This window comes from Hemicordylus capensis, chromosome 2 (genome assembly GCF_027244095.1).
Source record: "Hemicordylus capensis ecotype Gifberg chromosome 2, rHemCap1.1.pri, whole genome shotgun sequence".
In the NCBI taxonomy this organism is placed as follows: Eukaryota; Metazoa; Chordata; class Lepidosauria; order Squamata; family Cordylidae; genus Hemicordylus; species Hemicordylus capensis.
Genome location: NC_069658.1, coordinates 331,207,941 through 331,227,868, shown reverse-complemented (window position 1 = coordinate 331,227,868; position 19,928 = coordinate 331,207,941). Strand labels below are relative to the sequence as shown.

Below are 19,928 nucleotides of genomic sequence, written 5' to 3'. Positions count from 1 at the left end.
ACAGCCACCTCTTGCCAGGCCAATCCGCCACTGATTGCTGTGCTGCCGAGTGGGTGCGGCTTACAGTGGGTGGTGGCAGCCGCCCCAGGCTCGCACCCTCCCACCTGCTCGCCACCGTCATCTTCATGATGATCCCGAGGGCACCTGCTGAGCCTGAGTCACTCCCCTGCCTGCCTGCGCCTGCACCGTGGGAGAGAAAGGCAAGGCGCAAAGAAGCAGCAGAGAAGGTGGGAAGCAGCCAAGGCGGAGGCGCCAGCGGGAACATTTTACTACTACTTCTTCTTTAAGCACTCACTTTATAAGTAAAGTTAAGAGGGGGCCGGGGGAAGGAGGAGTGGAGAAAACAATTAAAAAAAAAAAATCAGCCAGGTGAGTCAGTCAGCCCCGGGGCGGGGGGGGGGGGGGCACCCACATGGCATATGGCACATAGCACAGTGGCCTGCTCTCTCTCCTCATTTTCCCTATTTCAGGATCCCCCACACACTCCAATTCTTATTTAAGAGAAAGGGAAATAGGCAGAAAAACAAGAAGGGGGGAAAAGGACACCATAGCAGGAGACTAGCACTGTGTGAAGTTGGGGGGGGGGGTGGATTAAGAGGCAAATGGAGAAGGAGAAAGCCCAGCTAAAGCATTTGGCATTATAGGAAAACTCCTAATGAATATGCTCTTCAGCCTCTAACTAAATAACAGTGGTCAACATTCCAATAGAATAAAATAATAAGCCTTCCAGCATTGCCACTTGGCAAATCTTATGCTGCACTGCATTACATATGTATTGCAAACAAATTCAAAGATTTTTAATATGTTCTTTAAGAATATTTTTTTCCTTTTCCTATTCCATGTTTCATTTGTATACCAGGCAGGGCATATTTAGGTTTGGGTTTTTTTTTCTCTTTATTTTTTTTTTGCACATCAATACAAATCCAATATAAAGATTTTTATGAGGGTGGTTGGAACCCTCGCTCTGGACCACACCATCACCCCTCAAGTGCAGTTATGGGGCTGCTGAAACCTCCATTCTTCCCTATGGAGAAAAACCTTAAAGCCATTTGTGGGGTGCTGGGGTGACCCAGAGTGAGTGGTGGTGTAGTGCACAGAGGGTGCCAACCACCCCCATGGGTTGCTAACCCATGGGGTACTGGGTTTTGTTGTTTCTGAGGTGTTCTGACTGTAGATTCTTTGGTAGCATATGAGATTTTCAGTGACAAACCATGAATGCGCTCTCATTGCTAATTTTAAAGACACATAAACTTCAAAAATCACTTAAAAATCAGCCCTTTGCCCAATTCCTTTCAAATAATTCTTGGACATTATTACTGACATAAAATTACTGTTAGATCCTTTGATATTTTTGTTAATTTATAATAGTTACAGTAATTCTTGTTAACTTATTTCATATGCTGTCTGTCCCCTCAGTACAGAATGGATATGTCATCTTGTCAAAACTTACCAATTACATTAGGGTAAAAGAAGAGAGACAAGTTGGTATTAACTTTGTTTAAAACTGGGATGATTTTATTGCTTTCTGGCAAAATAAGATGTATAAATCTAAAAATGAGGCTCCATTTTTAATTTGTTGTGATAACTTGTACAAACAAGAAGCTGAATGTTAAGTGCTCTTTGGTTTATATTATGTCATTTATGGTATAATATAGTTTTCTTCTTGATATAAGATTAATTTCTGTAAAAGCTTGAAAATAAAAATAAACATGATCCCAAGCATAAGAACAGCCCTGCTGGATCAGGCCCAAGGCCTATCTAGTCCAGCATTCTGTTTCACACAGAGGCCCACCAGATGCCTCTGAGAAGCCCACAGGCAAGAGGTGAGGGCTAAATGCCTGTAGCTCCCATGCTACTGGGATTTAGAGGCATCATTCATTCATTCATTCGATTTCTATACCGCCCTTCCAAAAATGGCTCAGGGTGGTTTACACAGAGAAATAATAAATAAATAAGATAGATCCCTGTCCCCAAAGGGCTCACAATCTAAAAAGAAACATAAGATAGACACCAGCAACAGTCAGTGGGGGCACTGTGCTGGGGGTGGATAGGGCAGTTACTCTCCCCCTACTAAATAAAAAGAATCACCACATTAAAGGTGCCTCTTTGCCAAGTTAGCAGGGGTTAGCAGTACCTCCCCTTTCCTCTGAGGCTTAAGGTGGCCCACAGCCACCAGACAAGTAGCCACTGATAGACCTGTCCTCCATGAATTTGTCTAAGCCCCCTTTAAAGCCATCCAAGCTAGTGGCAATCACCATATCCCATGGCAAAGAATTCTTTAGATTAATTATGTGCAGTGTGAAAAAGTACTTCCTTTTGTTGGTCCTAAAATTCCCAGCCTTCAGTTTCATGGGATGACCCCTGGTTCTAGTATTATGAGAGAGGGATAAAATTTTCTTTCTGTCCACTCTTTCTACTTCATAATTGTATACAGCTCTATCATTTCTCCGCATAGTCACCTCTTTTCCAAACTAAAGAGCCCCAGATGTTGTAGCCTTGCCTCAAAAGGAAGGTGCCCCTGATCAGCTTGGTTGCCCTCTTCTGCATCTTTCTCAGTTTGACAATATCTTCCTTAAGATACAGTGACCAGAACTGTACACAGTATTCCACACCAGGCCACATCTTAGATTTGTATAAGGGCATGTTAATATTAACATTTTTATTTTCAATCTCCTTCCTAATGATCCCTTGCATGGAATTTGCCTTTTTCATAGCACTGAGTTGACACTTTCAGTGAGCTGTCCACCAGATCTCTACCCTGGTCAGTCACTGACAGCTCAAACCTCATCAGTATATTTGAGAAGTTGGGTCTGTCCCCCTCCCCCTCCCCCCCCCCCGCCACCACAATATGCATCACTTGACACTGGCTTACATTAAACCACATTTGCAATTTTGTTGTTCACTCACCCAGTTTGGAGAGATCCTTTTGGAGCTCCTCACAATCTGTTGTGGATTTGTGAATAGTTTAGTTTCATCTGCAAATTTGGCTACCTTGCTGCTTATGAGGGGCATAGCAAGGTTGGAATGGGCCCAGAGATGAGATTTTAAAATGCGCCCCCCCTGCTCAAAGTCCAGGGCCTCCACACACCCCAGGCCCCCAAGTATTTAAGTCTAATATTTCAAAATGTATGCTGCCTGGAAATACATTTCACTGAATACACACACGCACACTTCACAATATCTAGTGATATACATTGAATACTATATATTTGTACTTCTTTTAATGACTAGAACACACTAGAAACACTAATTATTAAAATGGGCCCCTTTATCCATATGCCTGTTGACAAATAACTCCAGAAGATTAGTGAAGTAAGAAAAACATACCCTTTTGGCATTTATCCTGCCAATGTCTCTTTTATACCAGGTTGCTTCACCTGAACATATTCACACACCAGGAATCTGTAGCCCAGGCAGGTACTAGTACCTCGGCATGCTAATGGACACATGGTGGCTAAGGATTCCGTTTAAACATGATGCCAGGAGCGTAAAACTCTGCACACGCAAGTGTTGGTGTTAAGTTTTGTTTTTGTCACACACCCAACATAACTTTTAAATCGGACCGGATATAAAATGCCAGCAAATCCTGAACTCCTGTAGGAAGCTATGGCTCAGCCAGATGGGTACATCTCAGATCCAGCACTCTCCAACCAATTTGCATCTTCTTTTCCCAATTATTACATGTAGGTTTTAATTAGCTCAAAGACAATATGTTCCATTAATTAGGCACCCACATTAATAAGCCTTTGCACCACCTTTGGAGGAGTTTTGGTGATGGAGAGATAGTGGGCTGTGGATCCCTGGAAAGTTGCTATGGTGAGGAGGGAGCGTGTTGGTTTTCTGAGCTGACCTTAGTCACATGATGCAACTCACAGTCTCCCCAGCCACATTAACAGATTAAGTGACAGGAAATTTAAGAACTGCCACTACGACAAATGGATAGAAGTCAGTTGTAGGGATGTGCGAAACGTTTCCCGTACAGAACTAAATGTCCCTGTTTTGGCTACAATTTTTTGTTTTGTTTTGGACCTCCATTTTGTGGTGATCTCTGAGTCAGTCTCCATTTTGTGTTTGTCATCTCTTTGAATTTCCTGCCCTTCCAACCTTCTGATCAGTGACCTAAAGCATGGGCTGACCTGCTGACGATTCCTTTCTTGTTCCCCATTGGCTCTTTTGCCTCTTGCCGCTCTTTACTGACCCCACATTGGCCAGCGGAAGGGTCGAAGAAGGGGCAAGAGTGGGGGGGAGTTCAAGGAGGGGTTTTCCATTCATTCAGCAAGTTAGTTACTCAGTCGCCATTCTGCCTTTCTACCTCACTGGAGAGAGAGAGAGAGAACTAGTTTGCATTGCATGCCTCAAGTTGCCATAATGCCATGCAGCCATTGCCTATGCCTGCCTTTGTTGTTAGCCTGAGCCCAGTCTGCCAGCCTGCTGTGGCTACTGCATGCCTGCCAGCCTGGGAATGGAGTTATCTGCTGCATTGCTTTTTTGTTCCAGAAGAATTGTTTTCCAGTCCCTTGAGAGAATTGCTGCTTGCCTGTGCCTGCTGTGTCTGTCTATGCCAGCCATCAGTGCCACCAACCCTAGACTGAGTGAGTGTACCCCCATTTTCACACACACACACACCCCTCCCTAGGGATTCTGTATTCTTGAGGGTTTTTTTCCTGTTTGGAGGGAGGTTTGGGGTTGCAATTGAATTTAAAAAGTTGTGTGTTGTTTAGTTTAGAAGAAGTTTAAACAGGAGTTCTGTGTGGGAGGGATCCCCATTAGCTAGTACTAGTAGGTGGTAGTGTAGCCTCATGGTTTTAAAAAACAATTCTGTCTTTTTTTCCCATTCCAAAGATTTGGGCAGGGGGCACTTTTTAAAAACAGAAGCCTGCCCTCTGCCCCATAACTGATGTTCTCTGCCCAGTAGCCTATTTTATGATCTTCCCTAGTCATTATTGTTGTATTAGTTAATTGTATCTATTCTGTTCTCTAATATTCTATTGTGACTTCTAGCATCATCATCATTTGTATTCAAACTAGATTGCTTGCATCAAATAGGTTGTGTGTTGCCACAGGCTCCAATCTGTTGCAGAAATGTCAAAAATGTGCCAAAAGTTGTGTGCCATTGTTGTCAGGGTCATCACTCTTCTACTTGGGCAGGTGGGAGGGGGCCCAAACCTTTTGGAGCTCCTCACAATCTGTTGTGGATTTGTGAATAGTTTAGTTTCATCTGCAAATTTGGCTACCTTGCTGCTTACCAGGGGCATAGCAAGGTTGGAATGGGCCCAGAGATGAGATTTTAAAATGCGCCCCCCCCTGCTCAAAGTCCAGGGCCTCCACACACCCCAGGCCCCCAAGGATTTAAGTCTAATATTTGCACCCTTCCTTACTTAACCCGCTTTTATGGCTGGGTGCCACAGATGTAGCTGTGTCTCTGTTGCTGGTAGACGAAAAATGCTTGGGGGAGGGAGGGCAGGGCACTGTTGTTGGCCCTAGGGCCTAGTCTGCTGCATCTGTGTGATCTTGCTTTGGAAACCTGGTTCTTTGCAAAGTTCTGCTGTTGTTGTTAATGTCTGTTGTCATGTTCTTTGGGGCAGATTCAGGGCAGAAAGGGGGCTTCAGGGGCGGAAGAGTGGGTTGGGTGGTAGTGCCCCAATAGGTGTCTGCCACCACCACCACCCAGATCCCAAAGGAGTTGGGCAAAGGGCTGATTTTTTGTGAATTTTTAAAGTTTATGCATCTTTGGGGCAGATTTAGGGAAGAAAGGGGGCTTCGAGGACAGAAGAGTGGGTTGACTGGCAGTGCCCCAATGGGTGCCTACCACCACCCAGATTCCAATTTTTTTTTAAATTTTTAAAGAATTAATGAAGTTTACATGTCTTTAAGATTTTTTCCCCATAGGGAATAATGGTAGCAAATGAGATTTTTAATGACAAACCATGAATCCACGCTCATCTGCTACCAGAGAATCTACACTCAGAACACCTCAGAAACAAAACCCTGTACCCCATGGGTAAAATCAGCCCTTTGCCCAATTCCTTTGAAATAATTGTGGTAGCTTCCTTGCCCCCACTGAGCACTACCACCCACCACACTCTGCTCTGGGCCACCCCTTTCCCCCCAACATGAAACGATACATTTGCTGAAATCTCCGTTTGTCCCTATGGGGAAAATCTTAAAGACACGTAAACTTCAAAAATTCACAAAACATCAGCCCTTTGCCCAATTCCTTTGAAATTTGGGTGGTAACTTCCACCCAGTGCTTCCATGCTGCCGCCCCCTCGCACTCCTTTTGCCCTGGGACCCTTTTTAAAAATCTGAATTGATTCAGATTCGGAAAAATTTGAATACAAAATGAAACAGGGATGTTTCGGGGGGAGGGGGTCAGATTCGTACCTGAAACAAAACAGGGGTGTTTTGATTCAGCTACAAATTGAAACACAAAAATCATTTCATGCACACCCCTAGTCTGCTGAGCATTGGAGTGACAACAGAAGGCTTTTTCAAGAAGAGAATCAGGACTAGACGTGACTCTTCCAAACCCAGCTTCTGCAGTGAGGTGCCATTCTGTTGAGACCTAAGCATATGTGCTCCCCTGCTGTTCCGTGTCAATATCTCTGTACTAAAATAACCTAGGGAATAAGTGAAATAGCTTAAATGCTCCCCCTGTGTGAAGAACTTACCATGTTATGTGGGGGGCCAATTCAAGCTAAAACAATGGTTGTGAGGTGGGGAAAGGACAATTAATATTGACAAGAGTAAGTGGATACAAAAATTGGCACAAATGGTTGGGTTTTTTTTTTTAAGGGAGCAACCCCAAAGTGCTAAGAGAATATTTTGTTACTTCGCAAAATGCCTGACACTTTCCAAGCACCCCAGGTTTATTTCTACCATTGTGCAATTGGTGACAAATGTGGGTTGATCAAAAGATAACTTGTGAAACAACCCACAAAGTTTCCTTGTCTGACTAATCTGGTGGATAAGGTTTGAGATACATCCCATAAATAGCTCCAGTGCCTAGAAATCACTGCACAATGTATTTGTTTACAGGAATGGCTGCAATACGAAGCCAGCTACTCAGGAAAATATATTTTGGGGCCCTTGCCTGCAATCCCTTCTCAAACCACAGGGGTGATATCCTGTTGAGAGCTGGCACAGACAGGGGTGGGCCCCATCCAACATATTGACTGCTTCCCAAAGTCTCAGCAAGCCATGGCTCATGCTTCACTCTGTTTTTATAGCTGACAGAAAGCCCTCTGTGGTGATTGATACTCACTAGTTATATAATGGACATCATAAGGCTGCAGGGACTTGCTAGGAAAAATGAATCAGTCAAATGCAATAGCCCACATGGGACATCGCCTGGAATGTGCCCTGATGTCTCTGGGTTTGCACTGGTTTCTGTGAGGTCAAGTAAACTGAAGAGTGTGTGTGTGTGTGTGTGTGTGTGTGTGTGTGTGAGAGAGAGAGAGAGAGAGAGAGAGAGAGAGAGAGAGAGAGAGAGAGAGAGAGAGAGAGAGAATGAATTTCCTTCCTCAACCAGACCCCAGTCTATCATTCTTTCCTTCTGAACTGATGAGCAGCCTCGTTAATTTCCGTTGTGTTTTTTTTAAGTATAAACACATTTTAAGCAATTGCCCTCTCTCTGAATCATATTAAAGGCCCTGGCCCACCTGTGGTACTACCATTATGCAGAGTTGGACTCACTTAGGTTCTCTCCAGGTCCAGAGTGTGCAGTTTTACAATAATATTTTAGTACTAGCTTAACCCACGGAGAGCATCTGCGCATTAGTACTTGACTGTTCCCCCCACCCCTTGCCAACGCCCTCCTCACCTCAGAGATCTCTCCACCCCTACCTGAGCTGCTGCTCCTGCTGCTCCTCCTTCCCCATCCCTTTGCTTCCATCCCCCTCGCCCCCCTTGGTCGTGGCTGCAGCGTTGCTGGCACCTATTGGCCAAGCTGCAGCCCTCCCCAAAGACCTCCCCATCCTCACCTGAGCCCCACTCCTGCTCCTCCCCACAAGAACAGAAGCAGCAGTGGTTGATCGGGCCCTTCCTCGCTGCCACCACTGCCATGATTGCTTGTTCCCCTCAGGCTGCTGACAGGCTCAGGCCCGTCCCTCACCTTTCCTTTTTTCTTTCTCTCTCTTCCACTCTCCCTCTCCCTTCTTGAGTTAACAGATCTTGTTCATCTTGTTTCCTCATCTAATTCACACAATGGCAGCCTCCCTCATGACCCCTCTCTTTACAGACCCCTGCCCACTATCCTTTTATATATAAACTAGTAATTTTAAGCCCGTTAAATTAACGGGCTCTAGTAGGGTTGTGTCGATCTGTTGTTAGATCTGTATTTCATCCTCAGCAAGGTTTTTTTCTTTTCCTTTTTTGGGGGGGAGTGTGTGTGTGTGCTTGTGTGTCACTTTATCTTTTGCTGTTTGGACAAATGGGCGGCTGGGGCCCGAAAATTCATGCCCTTTGCTGTGTTTGCTGCCCGTGCCTCCGCCGCCTTTTCTCTCTCCGCGGTCGGGCCGGACCTGGCGTCGCCGCCTCTACCCTGCCCGCGGCTTGGGTAGATATAATAGATATTGGGCGTGGCAAATATTGGGCATAGATGGGAGTTGCCCCACCTGCATTCCTCTCTCCATTGGTCACTCCCTTGTTCCCAGCATCACTTGCCAGCTGTAGCTTTTGGCAAACAGCTGCAGAAATTGCCATTTTTCTGCTCAGTCTTCATTGAGGTACAACCCCTGAGCATAATATCAGATCTCTGGCCTTTCCCCTTCTTCCATCAGATATCACACCTTCTAAGGGATTACAGATCAAGCAATCTCAAGAACATACTTGTGAGAAATGCCCTCTATCGCAGAGTTCTCTAGGCCAGTTCCACACTATCATGTCATCCCTTCCCTTCTCTGCTTTGTTTATTTTATATTATTGTTATTATTATGGGCTTTATTTATTACCTTTATATGTCCCACTTTTCTACTCAAAGCAGTGTAGCACATGTTCAGCGCTACCCCCTCTATGACCTGAAATCCATTTTGTCACATGCACAGAGCCATGGGAAGAAGGACCCTGGGAGGTCTGCTTTCCCTGCATCAGCCAGCTGGTCCATGCTAGATGCTACGATCACATAGCAATTGGCAGCAGTCACACACATTGCCCTACAGAGATGGGCAGAGTGCTAGAAATGTAAGCAGCTTGCTAGCAGGGATTCCACACTCCCTGGCACGGTTGCAGTCCGGCAGACAGCCTTCTCAGCCCGTCTAACACCAGAGAAGCTGACAGCAATGAGGAAATGCCACTGACCAGTGATAAGGTGGACACTAAAGTGCAGCTCTTGACTCGGCCGGGCACATTTGTCCTGTGCTCTCCTTACTTTGCGGTTTGCTGGGGGAAGGTGTTTGAGGGTCCACCCATATGGGACCCTAATAAGGAAAGTAGCCAGGCTGTAGTCCATCAATAAGGCTTCCCTCTCTCTCTGCCCTCTTTCTGGCAACAGATTCTTGCTTGTAGCAAGAAGTGGGACCAGAAGGCTTTTCCATCCCCCAGGTAAGCTAGAAAGCCAATGAAGGTATTCATTCCAAACCTTCTCCCAAATAAATGGGCACTGGAGTTCTGTCCCCCCCACCCCTTCCTTTGGTCCAGCTGCCCAGTGCATGTCCCACTCCCCCGCCCCCATGTGGATGCTTTGTAAAGAGTTGAGTGGAGCGTACAACTCAGTGCCCGAGACATGGCTACTTTGTTCTAATTCTGGAGATCATTAAATGCACTTGCAGCACTCAGTCCTAGGCAACAAGGTCTTTCCACTGCACACGTACTGCCGTCACTGGGAGATGGAGGCTAGTGCCTTTGCAGACAGGAGAGCACACAGTCTTCAGCCCAGCCCCTCTCTGCAATCATCCCTCTGGAAATCACACTCTACACTAACAACTACTATTTATCTTTTATACAGCACCATCAAATGTGCATGGCACTTTACCGAGGAAAGCAAGAGAGGGGTCCCCATCAAGAAGCGCTGAGAAGCTAAACACAGCAAAGAGACAAGAAGAGGAAGGGAAGAGGTGGGACGCCATGCAGCTTGATGCAATGTACACAGACAGATGGATTGGGGCAGGCCAGGGAGGAGGGCTCAGAGCAGGGCAATGCCAAAGGAGGAGTAGCGGGGAAAGCTGGTCTTGCAGTAGCAAGCATGAATTGCCCCCTTTGCTAAGCAGGCTCTGTCTCAGTTTGCATTTGGATGGGTGACTACAAGCGAGTGCTGTAAGATATTCTTCTTAGGGGCTGGGGATGGAGCTCAGCAGCAGAGCTTGTGTGCAGAAGGTCCCAGGTTCACTCTCTGGCAGCATCTCCAGGTAGGGTTGGGACAGCCTCCGCTGCCAGTCAGTGTAGATACTGAGCGAGATGGCCCAATGGTCTGATAGAGTCAGTATAACATCGCTTCCTACAGTATGTTCCTACATTGAAGGAGGATTAGAAAGGGCAACGTATTATAATGGTTCAAAAACACACACAAATTGTAGGCAGCTATGTTGGTCCATGGGGGGGGCGAAATCCACAGGATTTAAGACCTTTAAACCTTGCCAACTACTTTATGCTATATAGTTGGTCCTGATGAAGAAATTGCTTACTTTGCCAAAAGATACACAGGCATCTTTAAGAGAAGTGAATTCCAGAGCTGTAGGGCAGCCTCTCCACACATCCCTGCTGTCTGAACCTGGAGCAAAGTTGATGTCATGAAGAAGGTGCCCTCAACTGATGGATTGTGATGAGGCACAGAGGGGGCATTTTGGTGTTGCAACAAGGAACTGGCAACCACGGATCCCAGTCACTTCTGGGTGTTGTGAAAATAGGTCTTTTTCTTGCCATTTTGCGAGGATAAGCTATGAGAGGACACTGCTTGGTCCTTCTGTGGTCTGCACCAAAATAGGAATCTGGCAAAAATGGGCAGAGTCTGGTTGCTGCTACTGGATGATGCCCACTTGTGGCAAGCATTCCTTACCAGGCACTGTTCCCATCAGCAGCAGGTAACCATCAATAAGGGCTGCTTCTAACTGGCTGAAGCCCAAATGTTTCATGTTAATTCTTGGTCCTGCACCCTCATTTTGAGTGCTGTCAGCAGTTCCAGAGATCCTTTCCTCTCACCAACAACCTGTCCTTGCTTTGCAGAAATCTAGGAATAGACAGGGAGCTACATGCCTACTGATGAGGACAGCGCCTGATAGGAAACACCTCTAATTTCCTGAGCATCAAGCAGCTACCAGATTCCTCTGTGGTACAGGCCGCTACAGGAGGACCAAGTGATGTCCTTGGCTGAGATAAAGGCTGCTCTAGGTATGAACAAAGGAGAGGTCACCAGCATGGCCCTTTGCTAAAGATGCTTCCGCTTGTGAGATTCCTTTGTGTGAAGGACAGCACTGCCAGCGGGCTGGGGCGGGGGTGGACATGCTGTCTGTGCAAATCTGTTGTATGCTGGAGAATGAGGGGGGAGGGAGACAGTTTAATGAATAATAAAACATATTTGAGGCATCAGTGACAGCTGGGCAGAGGTTCAGCAGCAGAGACTGCCACAAGCTGTCTCTGGGCAGCAGCCTCTTGGTGCCCGACAAGGGCGAGCACAGGACCTGACAACAGCTTTTCTGGGGAAAGGCACTCGCTTCCAGTCTGCGTCTCTAGCGCCACGGAGTGAAGGGACTCTGCTCTGCCTTCTCCCACCCTGCCCAGTCAGTCTCAGCAAACCTGTATTCCACTCCACCCCCACCCCCCCACTGCCTTCCTGTCCGTGAGCATTAACTCTCTGCTTCTTCAGCATCCCAAAGAGAAAGGGTTGTTGGGCCAACAAGACATGGGGCCGGGGGGGGGGGGGGAGAATGGGCAGAACTAAAATGAGATTTCACAAAAATTGGCAACATTTCAGAATTAAAACATTAAAACATCAAGTTTCACTTTTTAAGTCTGAAGTCAGCATTAAATGCCCTCAGGTTGCAACCCTGTGCACACTGACTTAGAAGTAAGCTCCGTGGGACTGACTTCTGTTCCGAGTAAACACGCATAGATTTTCACTGCACAATCTTAATGCTGGTTGAATTTTTAAGATAATAATCAAGCGGCTAGGTTTGATATTTGATATTTCCTTTCAGAAAACAACCACCCCCAGACTAAACTGATGAAGCTTCACTGGCTGCCAATTGGTTTCCAGGCAAAATACAAAGTGCTAGTTATAACTTATAAAGCCCTAAATGGCTTAGGCCCTGGGTATCTAAGAGAGCGCCTTCTTCACTGTGAGTCCCACCGCCCATTGAGGTCATCTGAGGAGGTCCGTCTCCAGTTGCCGCCAACTTGTTTGGTGGCTACATGGAGACGGGCCTTCTCGGTCGCTGCCCCAAGAACATGGAATGCACTCCCTGCTGAGATACGATCCTCCCCATCTCTGGCAATTTTCAAAAAACACCTGAAAACCCATCTTTTCGCCCAAGCTCTCCCAGCTTTTTAAAATTTATTGGTTTTAATTTTGTGATTGATTTTAAATTGTTGAATTCTTTTAACTTTTTATATGTCTTTTAATTGTTTTATGTTAACCGCCCAGAGACGAAGGTTTGGGTGGTATAGAAGCCTAATAAATAAACAAACAAACAGTAGCCATAGCTGGGAATTTGTGGGTTGTGAGGTTCAAAGGAGGGGAATTTGCTTGGGAATGTTCCCCTCCTAACTAATTTCTCAATTTCCAGCACTGGAAGAGTTGGGGGTTGCAAAGCTGCAGCTCTCCTGTCCCCCAATTACAATCAGAGGAAGAAATCCACATTTAAGTCTGGAGGCAATGTGTCCCTCTTCCATGTGCTGTCCTCGATCCATCCTTCCTGCAGACTACCAGTACAGACTTGCTCATATTTCCGGGCATGCTCTTACTACCAGAATGGAAATCCTGAATGTTCACATGCATACAGAGATCCAGAGGGGTTACCATAGTCCAGGCATCTCTCTGTAATAGTTCACCACACACATTAATATATGTTCCAAAATAACCCCTTAACTAACATACATAATGTATGAAGAGCCAAGGAGCATATCATGGCTACCATCCCTAAACCAACTAAGATAGTATACTTTTATGTTTGTAGTCAATGAGACCATATTACTTTTTATTTTAAAGTAGGCCGCCCTGAGCCATCTTTGGAAGGGCAGTATATAAATCAAATAAATACATAAATAAATGTCTTAAGAGCAAGCTTATTTGTTAACTGAACTACAGAGACCTTCCTAAGCATTTACTGCCAATGATAAATGTACTCATTCTCCATTGGCCTGAATTGGAACTGCAACCTGAATGTGGCCTCCTGTATTCAGTGCACTGCTGCAGAAGGGATAATTGGATTCAAACATAGAACTTCCCTTCTTCTCCACTCTTTCTTGCAACTCAGATCTTCTGATCTAGTTATGCCAGGATGGTTGGGGGCCTTTAGCCTTCAACCATCCTGTATTCAGTGCATTGCCAGCCTTTCTGAAAACCATCCATGCCCAAAACCAGGTTTTGTTTAGCAGTGGAGACGTATGTTTTGGGTGGTATAAAAATGTTAAACAAACACACTCTTTTCAATCTCCTAGCCATTCATACCTTTGTTCTTTAATACTAAGTAATTATTCCAAGGATTACCCCTCAAGTCCCGTGGTTATTGACCACTGAGTGTCTGGGCAGTGGGGCTGCCATGTTTCTCTGCAGTAATACAGTGGAATTCTCAATGGAAACCATCAGCTATCATTGCTTTCTGCATGGGATACAGGCAGTTTACTGACTATAACTGATATAGGGCAAGTGATACATGCAACTGACTACACAGTTCTTTGCCCTCATCCTGATTCTTTCCTAGGCTTCTGAAACAGCGGCACAGAAATTCTTTGAGCCTACTCCTATGAGAGCCCTTCTCAAAAATCTTGGCGTAATGTAAAGATAGGAGATATTCTGGATTAGATTTTGCAGCCTGTGTTGTGCTCTATCCTTCTCCGAATGAAAGGTTAGCCATGATTGCTGTGTTCAAAACCCTTCTATTACTTTCTGACTTGTTCTTAGCAGATTAAAAAATGCTGTCAGTTAAAATGCTAATTACAAGCACTTCTTACTATAATCTTTTCTTACCTCAAAGGTCATTCAGATAAAATGTAGGTAGGTATAACCTCAGAAAAATGCTTTCCCCCCTGGTCAATTACAGATTATTCATCTGGTGTACTAGTAAGCCATGTATTAATTTGTACTTCCTCATAGATGGCTCCTATTGGGAACAATGTTTATCTGTATTGCTGGTCTGTTGTTGTCCTAATCTCCATAGCTAATAAAATCTGGATGCCCATGTGAGCACCATAGGAAAAAAACATACAGGCTAAGAACAGCCAGGCTTCTCAAGATGCCAGATAATGTTGACACAAAAGGGAGGCCCCATTTCCATGTGAATTGCTGTTCAAACATTACTGAGAAGCCAGCTTTGCTTTTGGGCCATGGATCTTGTGTAAACTGGTGCTGGGATATTGATCTCTGCCTTGGGATCTAACTTGGGGCACAGCACTGCATAAAGAGAAAATATATTCGATGATTAAATGACATACGTCTTTCTGGCCAAATAATTTCAAGACTTTGTTTAAGTACATTGAGAATCTGTCCTGAGGTTTCTTTATGGTTGTCTTCACACACCACATACGCCCTGTCATTTTGCCAAGCAAAACTGCATAACTATATTCTCTAAAGAAGTGGGGCTAGCAAGTCCAGAAAAAGCCTCTAGTTAAAGAATTAGAAATGTTAAGATGTCAGGAGCACTTGGTCTTTTGTGTTTTTAAACATAGCTGGTGGGCAGCTAATTACTTCTTGGGCCACGATACTAGCCTGTCTGCACAGGTGAGCTGAGTCCAGGGCTGCACAACTTTGGCCTTCCAGCTGTTTTTGGAGTACAACTCCCATAATCCCAACCACAATGGCAATCCCATAATCAAGGATTATAGGAGTTGTAGTCCAACATCTGCAGGAAGGCCAAAGTTGTGCAGCCCTGGCCTTAGTCCAATTCTATTTAAAGCCACCCACAAGACTGTGCCGAAGTTGGGCATGGCAGGGGCTCTGCTTGGATACCCTAGCTCCACAATACTTGGTACCAGGATGCTCAGGACAGTCATAAGAAAAGCCCTGCTGAATCAGGCCAAAGGCCAATCCAGTGTCCTGCTTCATGGAGTGCCCCCTCCCAAAGCCCGCCCCCTCCGCTCAGCCAGCTAGAAGCCAGACTGAAACACAAAAGGAGACAGACACTGCTGCAGAAAGAGGTGCAGCCAGGCTTGCAAAGCACATATGATTGCTGCCCAGGCTACCGAGCAGCCTTGCCTTTGTTTGCCCACTGCTATCAAGCACCCGGAGTGAAAGTGCTCCAATTGAGCGGCAGTGCAGGCTGACAATTTCAGTGCGCTGCCCGTTAGACACTGTGCGAAGAGACGAGCTGTTCTGGCCCAAGGTGACACTGACTTCCACACACCCAGGGATGGTGTCAGCCTTGCCTGGAAGGAGATTTGGGGGAATGGCTGCTGGTGGGATCCCCCAGCCTGCTGTGCTTGCTTTCCTGGCATCTCCTTGAGCTGACCCTGGGCTTCGGTGACAGCTGAGCTTTGGGAAAGTCATTCAGCTCTTTGCTTTCCTTATCGCCAATTGAAAAGATAAACAAGGGGCTTTGCTCCCAGAGACAGGCCTGCAAGAGACTGACAGTTAACGAGAAAGAAACCAGGAGGGTGGGATAGGCAGTTCTGCATTCAGAAGACAGTACCTTTTATTCCCTGCAACTGGAGACAGATCTTGTTTGTAGTGAAACCTGGCATGTTAATAGGGAAAGGAACATCCTGGCAAATGAAAGCCTGGCACCAAAACCCACCCTTTAAACCATTTTCCCCCTTCATGTTTACCTTGCCTTTTCTATCAACTTAAAATGGTCTATGGTGCAATCTCCAGCATCTTTACTCAGTAAGTGACACTGAGTTCAGTGAAAGTGATGCCCTACTAAATGTGCTTAGGATGCAGCCTTAGACTGGAGATCAGTTTATACAGTCCACTGGATCCAGAAGTAACGCTTTTCCTGAACTGTGTCACTTTCAGTTACAGGCGAAGGTTCAAATTATTTAATGCTCTACCATCTAAAACACTCCCTTCACATATAAAACTAACACACCAAATAGAAGAATTCAGCCTAGCCTCCTTGGCATGCCATTTCCCCCCCTCCCATGTATAGGGAGCATTCGTTTTTGTTTTTAAATCAATTTGCCATCATCGCCATCAGCCACAGCTTGAAAAGATGCAGTCCAGACAAAGTTTTATTATTTGTTGCATTTACATCTCACATTTCTTCCATTATGGAACTCAAGGCAGCATATATGGGGCACCCAGGTGGTCTCCCATCCAGGCACTGACCAGACCTAGACCTGCTTAGATTCCACAAGGTAACTGTACCATGTGCTCTCAGACCTTGCCCTGGGATACTCGATGCAAGTGACAGTTTAAAATGGTCCTAAACATTGTTCTCAGCAAGGGTTTGCACATGACTGTTCCAGTCTTCTATTTATGATGTAGGTACTTCCTACACAAGGTACCCAGCCTACCCACACAACAGGAAGATCCCTGAGACCTGTGTGTCCCACTAACATGTGCTGTAGCTTTTCAGGTGCCTATAGGCAAGTTTATACCCTATTCATTATGATGGATACATTGAATGGCTTGGAATTATGCTGTTGTAACTAGGCTTTGCAGAAAAAACAGCAATCACCCTGAAGGCATGTTCTACATCAAGGGTCCACACAAGGCCCAGGTCTTTTAGGCCTTTAATAGCTCAGCTATCATCGCACAAATGCCTGAGGATTCCTAGCATTCCCCTTAGATCTGATATCTGAGGTACTCCCATGCTTAACCAGTAAAAGCCAATTATTCAGCTGCTCCAAGTTGCTTTTGCTTCTATAGCAAGCACTGTCCCTATAAGCAAGCTGGGTTTATGTCTTGGTATTTTTTTAAACCAGTGTTTATCTTCTTCTCACTTTAAATGAAGGGAATTGGTAAGCAGAGAGGTGCCCTTTGCCTTTGGAGCTGCACATCTGGAAGTCTCCAAATATCCCAGCACCAAGGTTTCGATAGCACAGGGGCATAACCCAAAGGACTCTGGCATCATCAGCTGCTTACCCCTTTCAACCAACAGTAGGGTTAATAATCTAGAGGGGGCTGCCGAGTGCACACAGCTGCTGGAATCAGGAATCCAATATCCAGAGAGGAAAAAGATCAGCTTGTTCAGGGAGCAACAAGGTCACCGACGATATTGACTAATGGTAGAGGCAGAAGGGGTAGTTACACCTCCAGTGTTCTAGCATTGACCATGGAATGAAGCTTCTCCAGCAGAATTAATGGACTTTCTGTCTCAGGGTTCATGGGATCCAAAGAAACCCCTGCTTGAAGCTCTGAAAGAAAAAACCTTCTGAGGAGACAAGGCTGGTCAAGATAAAGGACCACCTCTTCTGTACTTGAGATATCCTAAGCAGTACACGGTCTTTGCCTTTTGGTTGGAAAACTGATGAGATTTTCTGCTCCTTTCTTTCCATCTCTGTACTCAGATGGGCATCAACATCACAAACCTTTTCAGGACACCTCTAGGCCACTGAAATCCACTCTCCTGTAGCAGCAGCCAACACCAGCCTTTTCACAGCAGATAAAACCATGTCCCATTAAGATAACATGTCATCCTTCCTTTTGTTCTCCCGGGCATCTGCAAGCAATTTAGAGACAGGGATCTCTCTCTTTTATGTGTAATTGCTGTTACCTGTAACCTGCCCTTGAGCTCTTGCCACAGCACAGCCTCTGCATCACAATAAAATAAAATCCCAAGATTGCACTGCACAGTATTTTGTAGAAACATGGAACAATTAGATAGTAGTGGAACATCAAGGTATGGGCTGCTTGCTCTTGCTTGTGCCATAGGCCATGCAAAGCAGCCCTTGGGCCTCATTCGAAGCCTTTTCAGGCAGGGGCTGAATGAATTATATACTGGTACAGCGTCCAGCACAACAGTGATGTGATTTTCAAGGGGTGCAGAAAATTAAAGAGAGCAGCAGAGAGGGGATTGCGCATAGGCAACCAAGGGAAGGAGTCACACACTTGATACCATAACCTCACACAGCTGCTGGCGTGGCTAACCTGAAGCTCATGGATCCCACTTGATTTTTGCCTTGATACTGAGTGACCTAGTTCTTTGCCTCCCTTCCCCATGCAAAACTGACAGTGTACCAACATCATGACAGGGGTGGGAGGGAGAAATCCAAAAGTTTCACTAGGGAGAATCCAGCCCTGACCCTCAGCTCAAAAAATTGTCCATCCCTCATCTAACTAACAGAATCTCTTAAATACACTGAGTAGGATCCAGACTGAGCTGGTAATTACTAGGTCCTGGTAATTATAGTGAGACTTAAGTTAGTCAAGACTAACCTGTCTCATTTATTTCAATAGTGCTTAATAATGATTCACTGGATCCTGCCTACTGGTCTGGATCCTGCCCACTAGTAAAAAATTGGGAACTATTGTTTTTGCCCTCTGGCGTTTCTTCTCTTTTATTTATGGATCCCTCCTCAAGGTGTCTGTTACCTGCCCAAGAAATGTAGGAGCCAAAGTAAGTTTGGCCAATCCATTAGTTTCTAGATGCCATTAATGGTGTGAGATTAATGCAAAACATAGGCAGGCTCTAGCCAAAGTTAAATACCCTGGAAGTCCTGCTGATTTTAATGGGAGAATTAAACACATGCTTAAAATCTCTCCCATTGATATAAGAGGATTTGAAAATGTTCATTGTTGACCTGGACTGTCCACGAAGTCCATGCTGGGAAAATGGCTTCAACTGACTACTCCATGCTAGGGAGATGGTTCACACTCTCCTTGATCTGCAGACACCAAAGTTGTAAGCAATCTTTTAACACAATTTTTTAAAAAAAGAAATAGCCCAGACACCAGCAAATTGCAGTTTATAAAAACATAATAAATATAATTCATTTTCTTTCGTAACTGAAAAGCAAGGTTGAATAGGCACCTATAAAGACCACAATTAGTTCAAGACATGACAAATCCCTGTATAGTTCATACAAAATGTACAGATTAAGCTAGTTAGGATGCTGTGCTCTTCCTGCCAAGCAAGGTAAGTGAAATAGAAAGATCTGCCACCTATTCCATGTGTAGGTCCCATCTCCACTGTGCAAATCTCAGAATTTCTTCTTGCTCCTGAAGTTGGCTTTGGTCTGGTGCTGACTGCCTGAGCCAATGACCGACTGTTTTTTAAAGTCCACTAGGCAGACTTTGGCTTCAGAAATGGAAGTGAAGGATTTAATGGGAGAGTCACTACAAGCACCCCAGACATCCTGATGGCATTCCACCTCTTTGTCCGCCTCAGGTGAGCTGTCTCTGGTGTGGGAGGGAGGAAGTGCAAGTAAATGAATAAAATACAATTGCAAAATCAGGCAACAGTCTTTGCATCATGGATCTGAGAAAAGGGGACTTTTTTTTTAGCTTCCTCCTCTCTGCTGCTAATGACTTGGGCTGACTGGAATGTTATAACCACCCACTGGTTTTGGCCATTAATGCATGAGCTAGGTGAACTTGGAGACACTTATACTCCTCAATATGAGTTAAGATTAAAGAAGGAAGAGCTCTGTTGTCTGCGTAACCAACAACCTAGCCCTGGGGGAAAGTTAGCACTTGCATTCAGATCCATCTGGGTAGGAGGGAAAAGACCCAACCATTGGCATCTACAGGACCTTTTCGGGGGGAGGGGGCAAGCTCCTGCTGGTGGCCCCTACCCTTTTGTGAATGCCCTAACCACACCTCCTGCGTCAACATCGATGCAGGGAGGCATGGCCAGTATTGAGAAGGGGGCAGCTCTGCCCCTCTCCCAATCCATGCC

At 45.4% G+C, this 19,928-nt stretch overlaps 1 protein-coding gene and 1 long non-coding RNA gene across 6 annotated transcripts in view; one reads left to right on the top strand and one right to left on the bottom strand.

Annotated features, from left to right (window-relative positions):
- The first annotated feature begins 24 nt into the window (after nucleotides 1-24).
- On the top strand, nucleotides 25-19,418 carry LOC128343557 (uncharacterized). Of its 3 annotated transcripts, none has more exons than XR_008315584.1 (6): nucleotides 25-369; nucleotides 4,498-4,592; nucleotides 9,944-10,052; nucleotides 11,158-11,322; nucleotides 13,854-13,997; nucleotides 17,043-18,845. It is a non-coding gene; the product is annotated as an uncharacterized LOC128343557 (long non-coding RNA). The 3 variants fall into 3 exon arrangements; XR_008315585.1 differs by lacking the exon at nucleotides 17,043-18,845 and adding an exon at nucleotides 19,310-19,416 and having other exon boundaries at nucleotides 26-369; XR_008315586.1 differs by lacking the exons at nucleotides 13,854-13,997; nucleotides 17,043-18,845 and adding an exon at nucleotides 19,310-19,418 and having other exon boundaries at nucleotides 31-369.
- The window catches only part of UIMC1 (ubiquitin interaction motif containing 1), an 85,171-nt gene continuing 84,222 nt past the window's right edge, over nucleotides 18,980-19,928 (bottom strand). For all 3 annotated transcript variants that reach the window (XM_053292808.1, XM_053292810.1, XM_053292809.1), the window contains one exon: nucleotides 18,980-19,429. In XM_053292808.1, coding sequence (XP_053148783.1) covers nucleotides 19,231-19,429 — 199 coding nt within the window. In that variant the 3' untranslated portion in view covers nucleotides 18,980-19,230. The remainder of the gene's footprint in view (nucleotides 19,430-19,928) is intronic.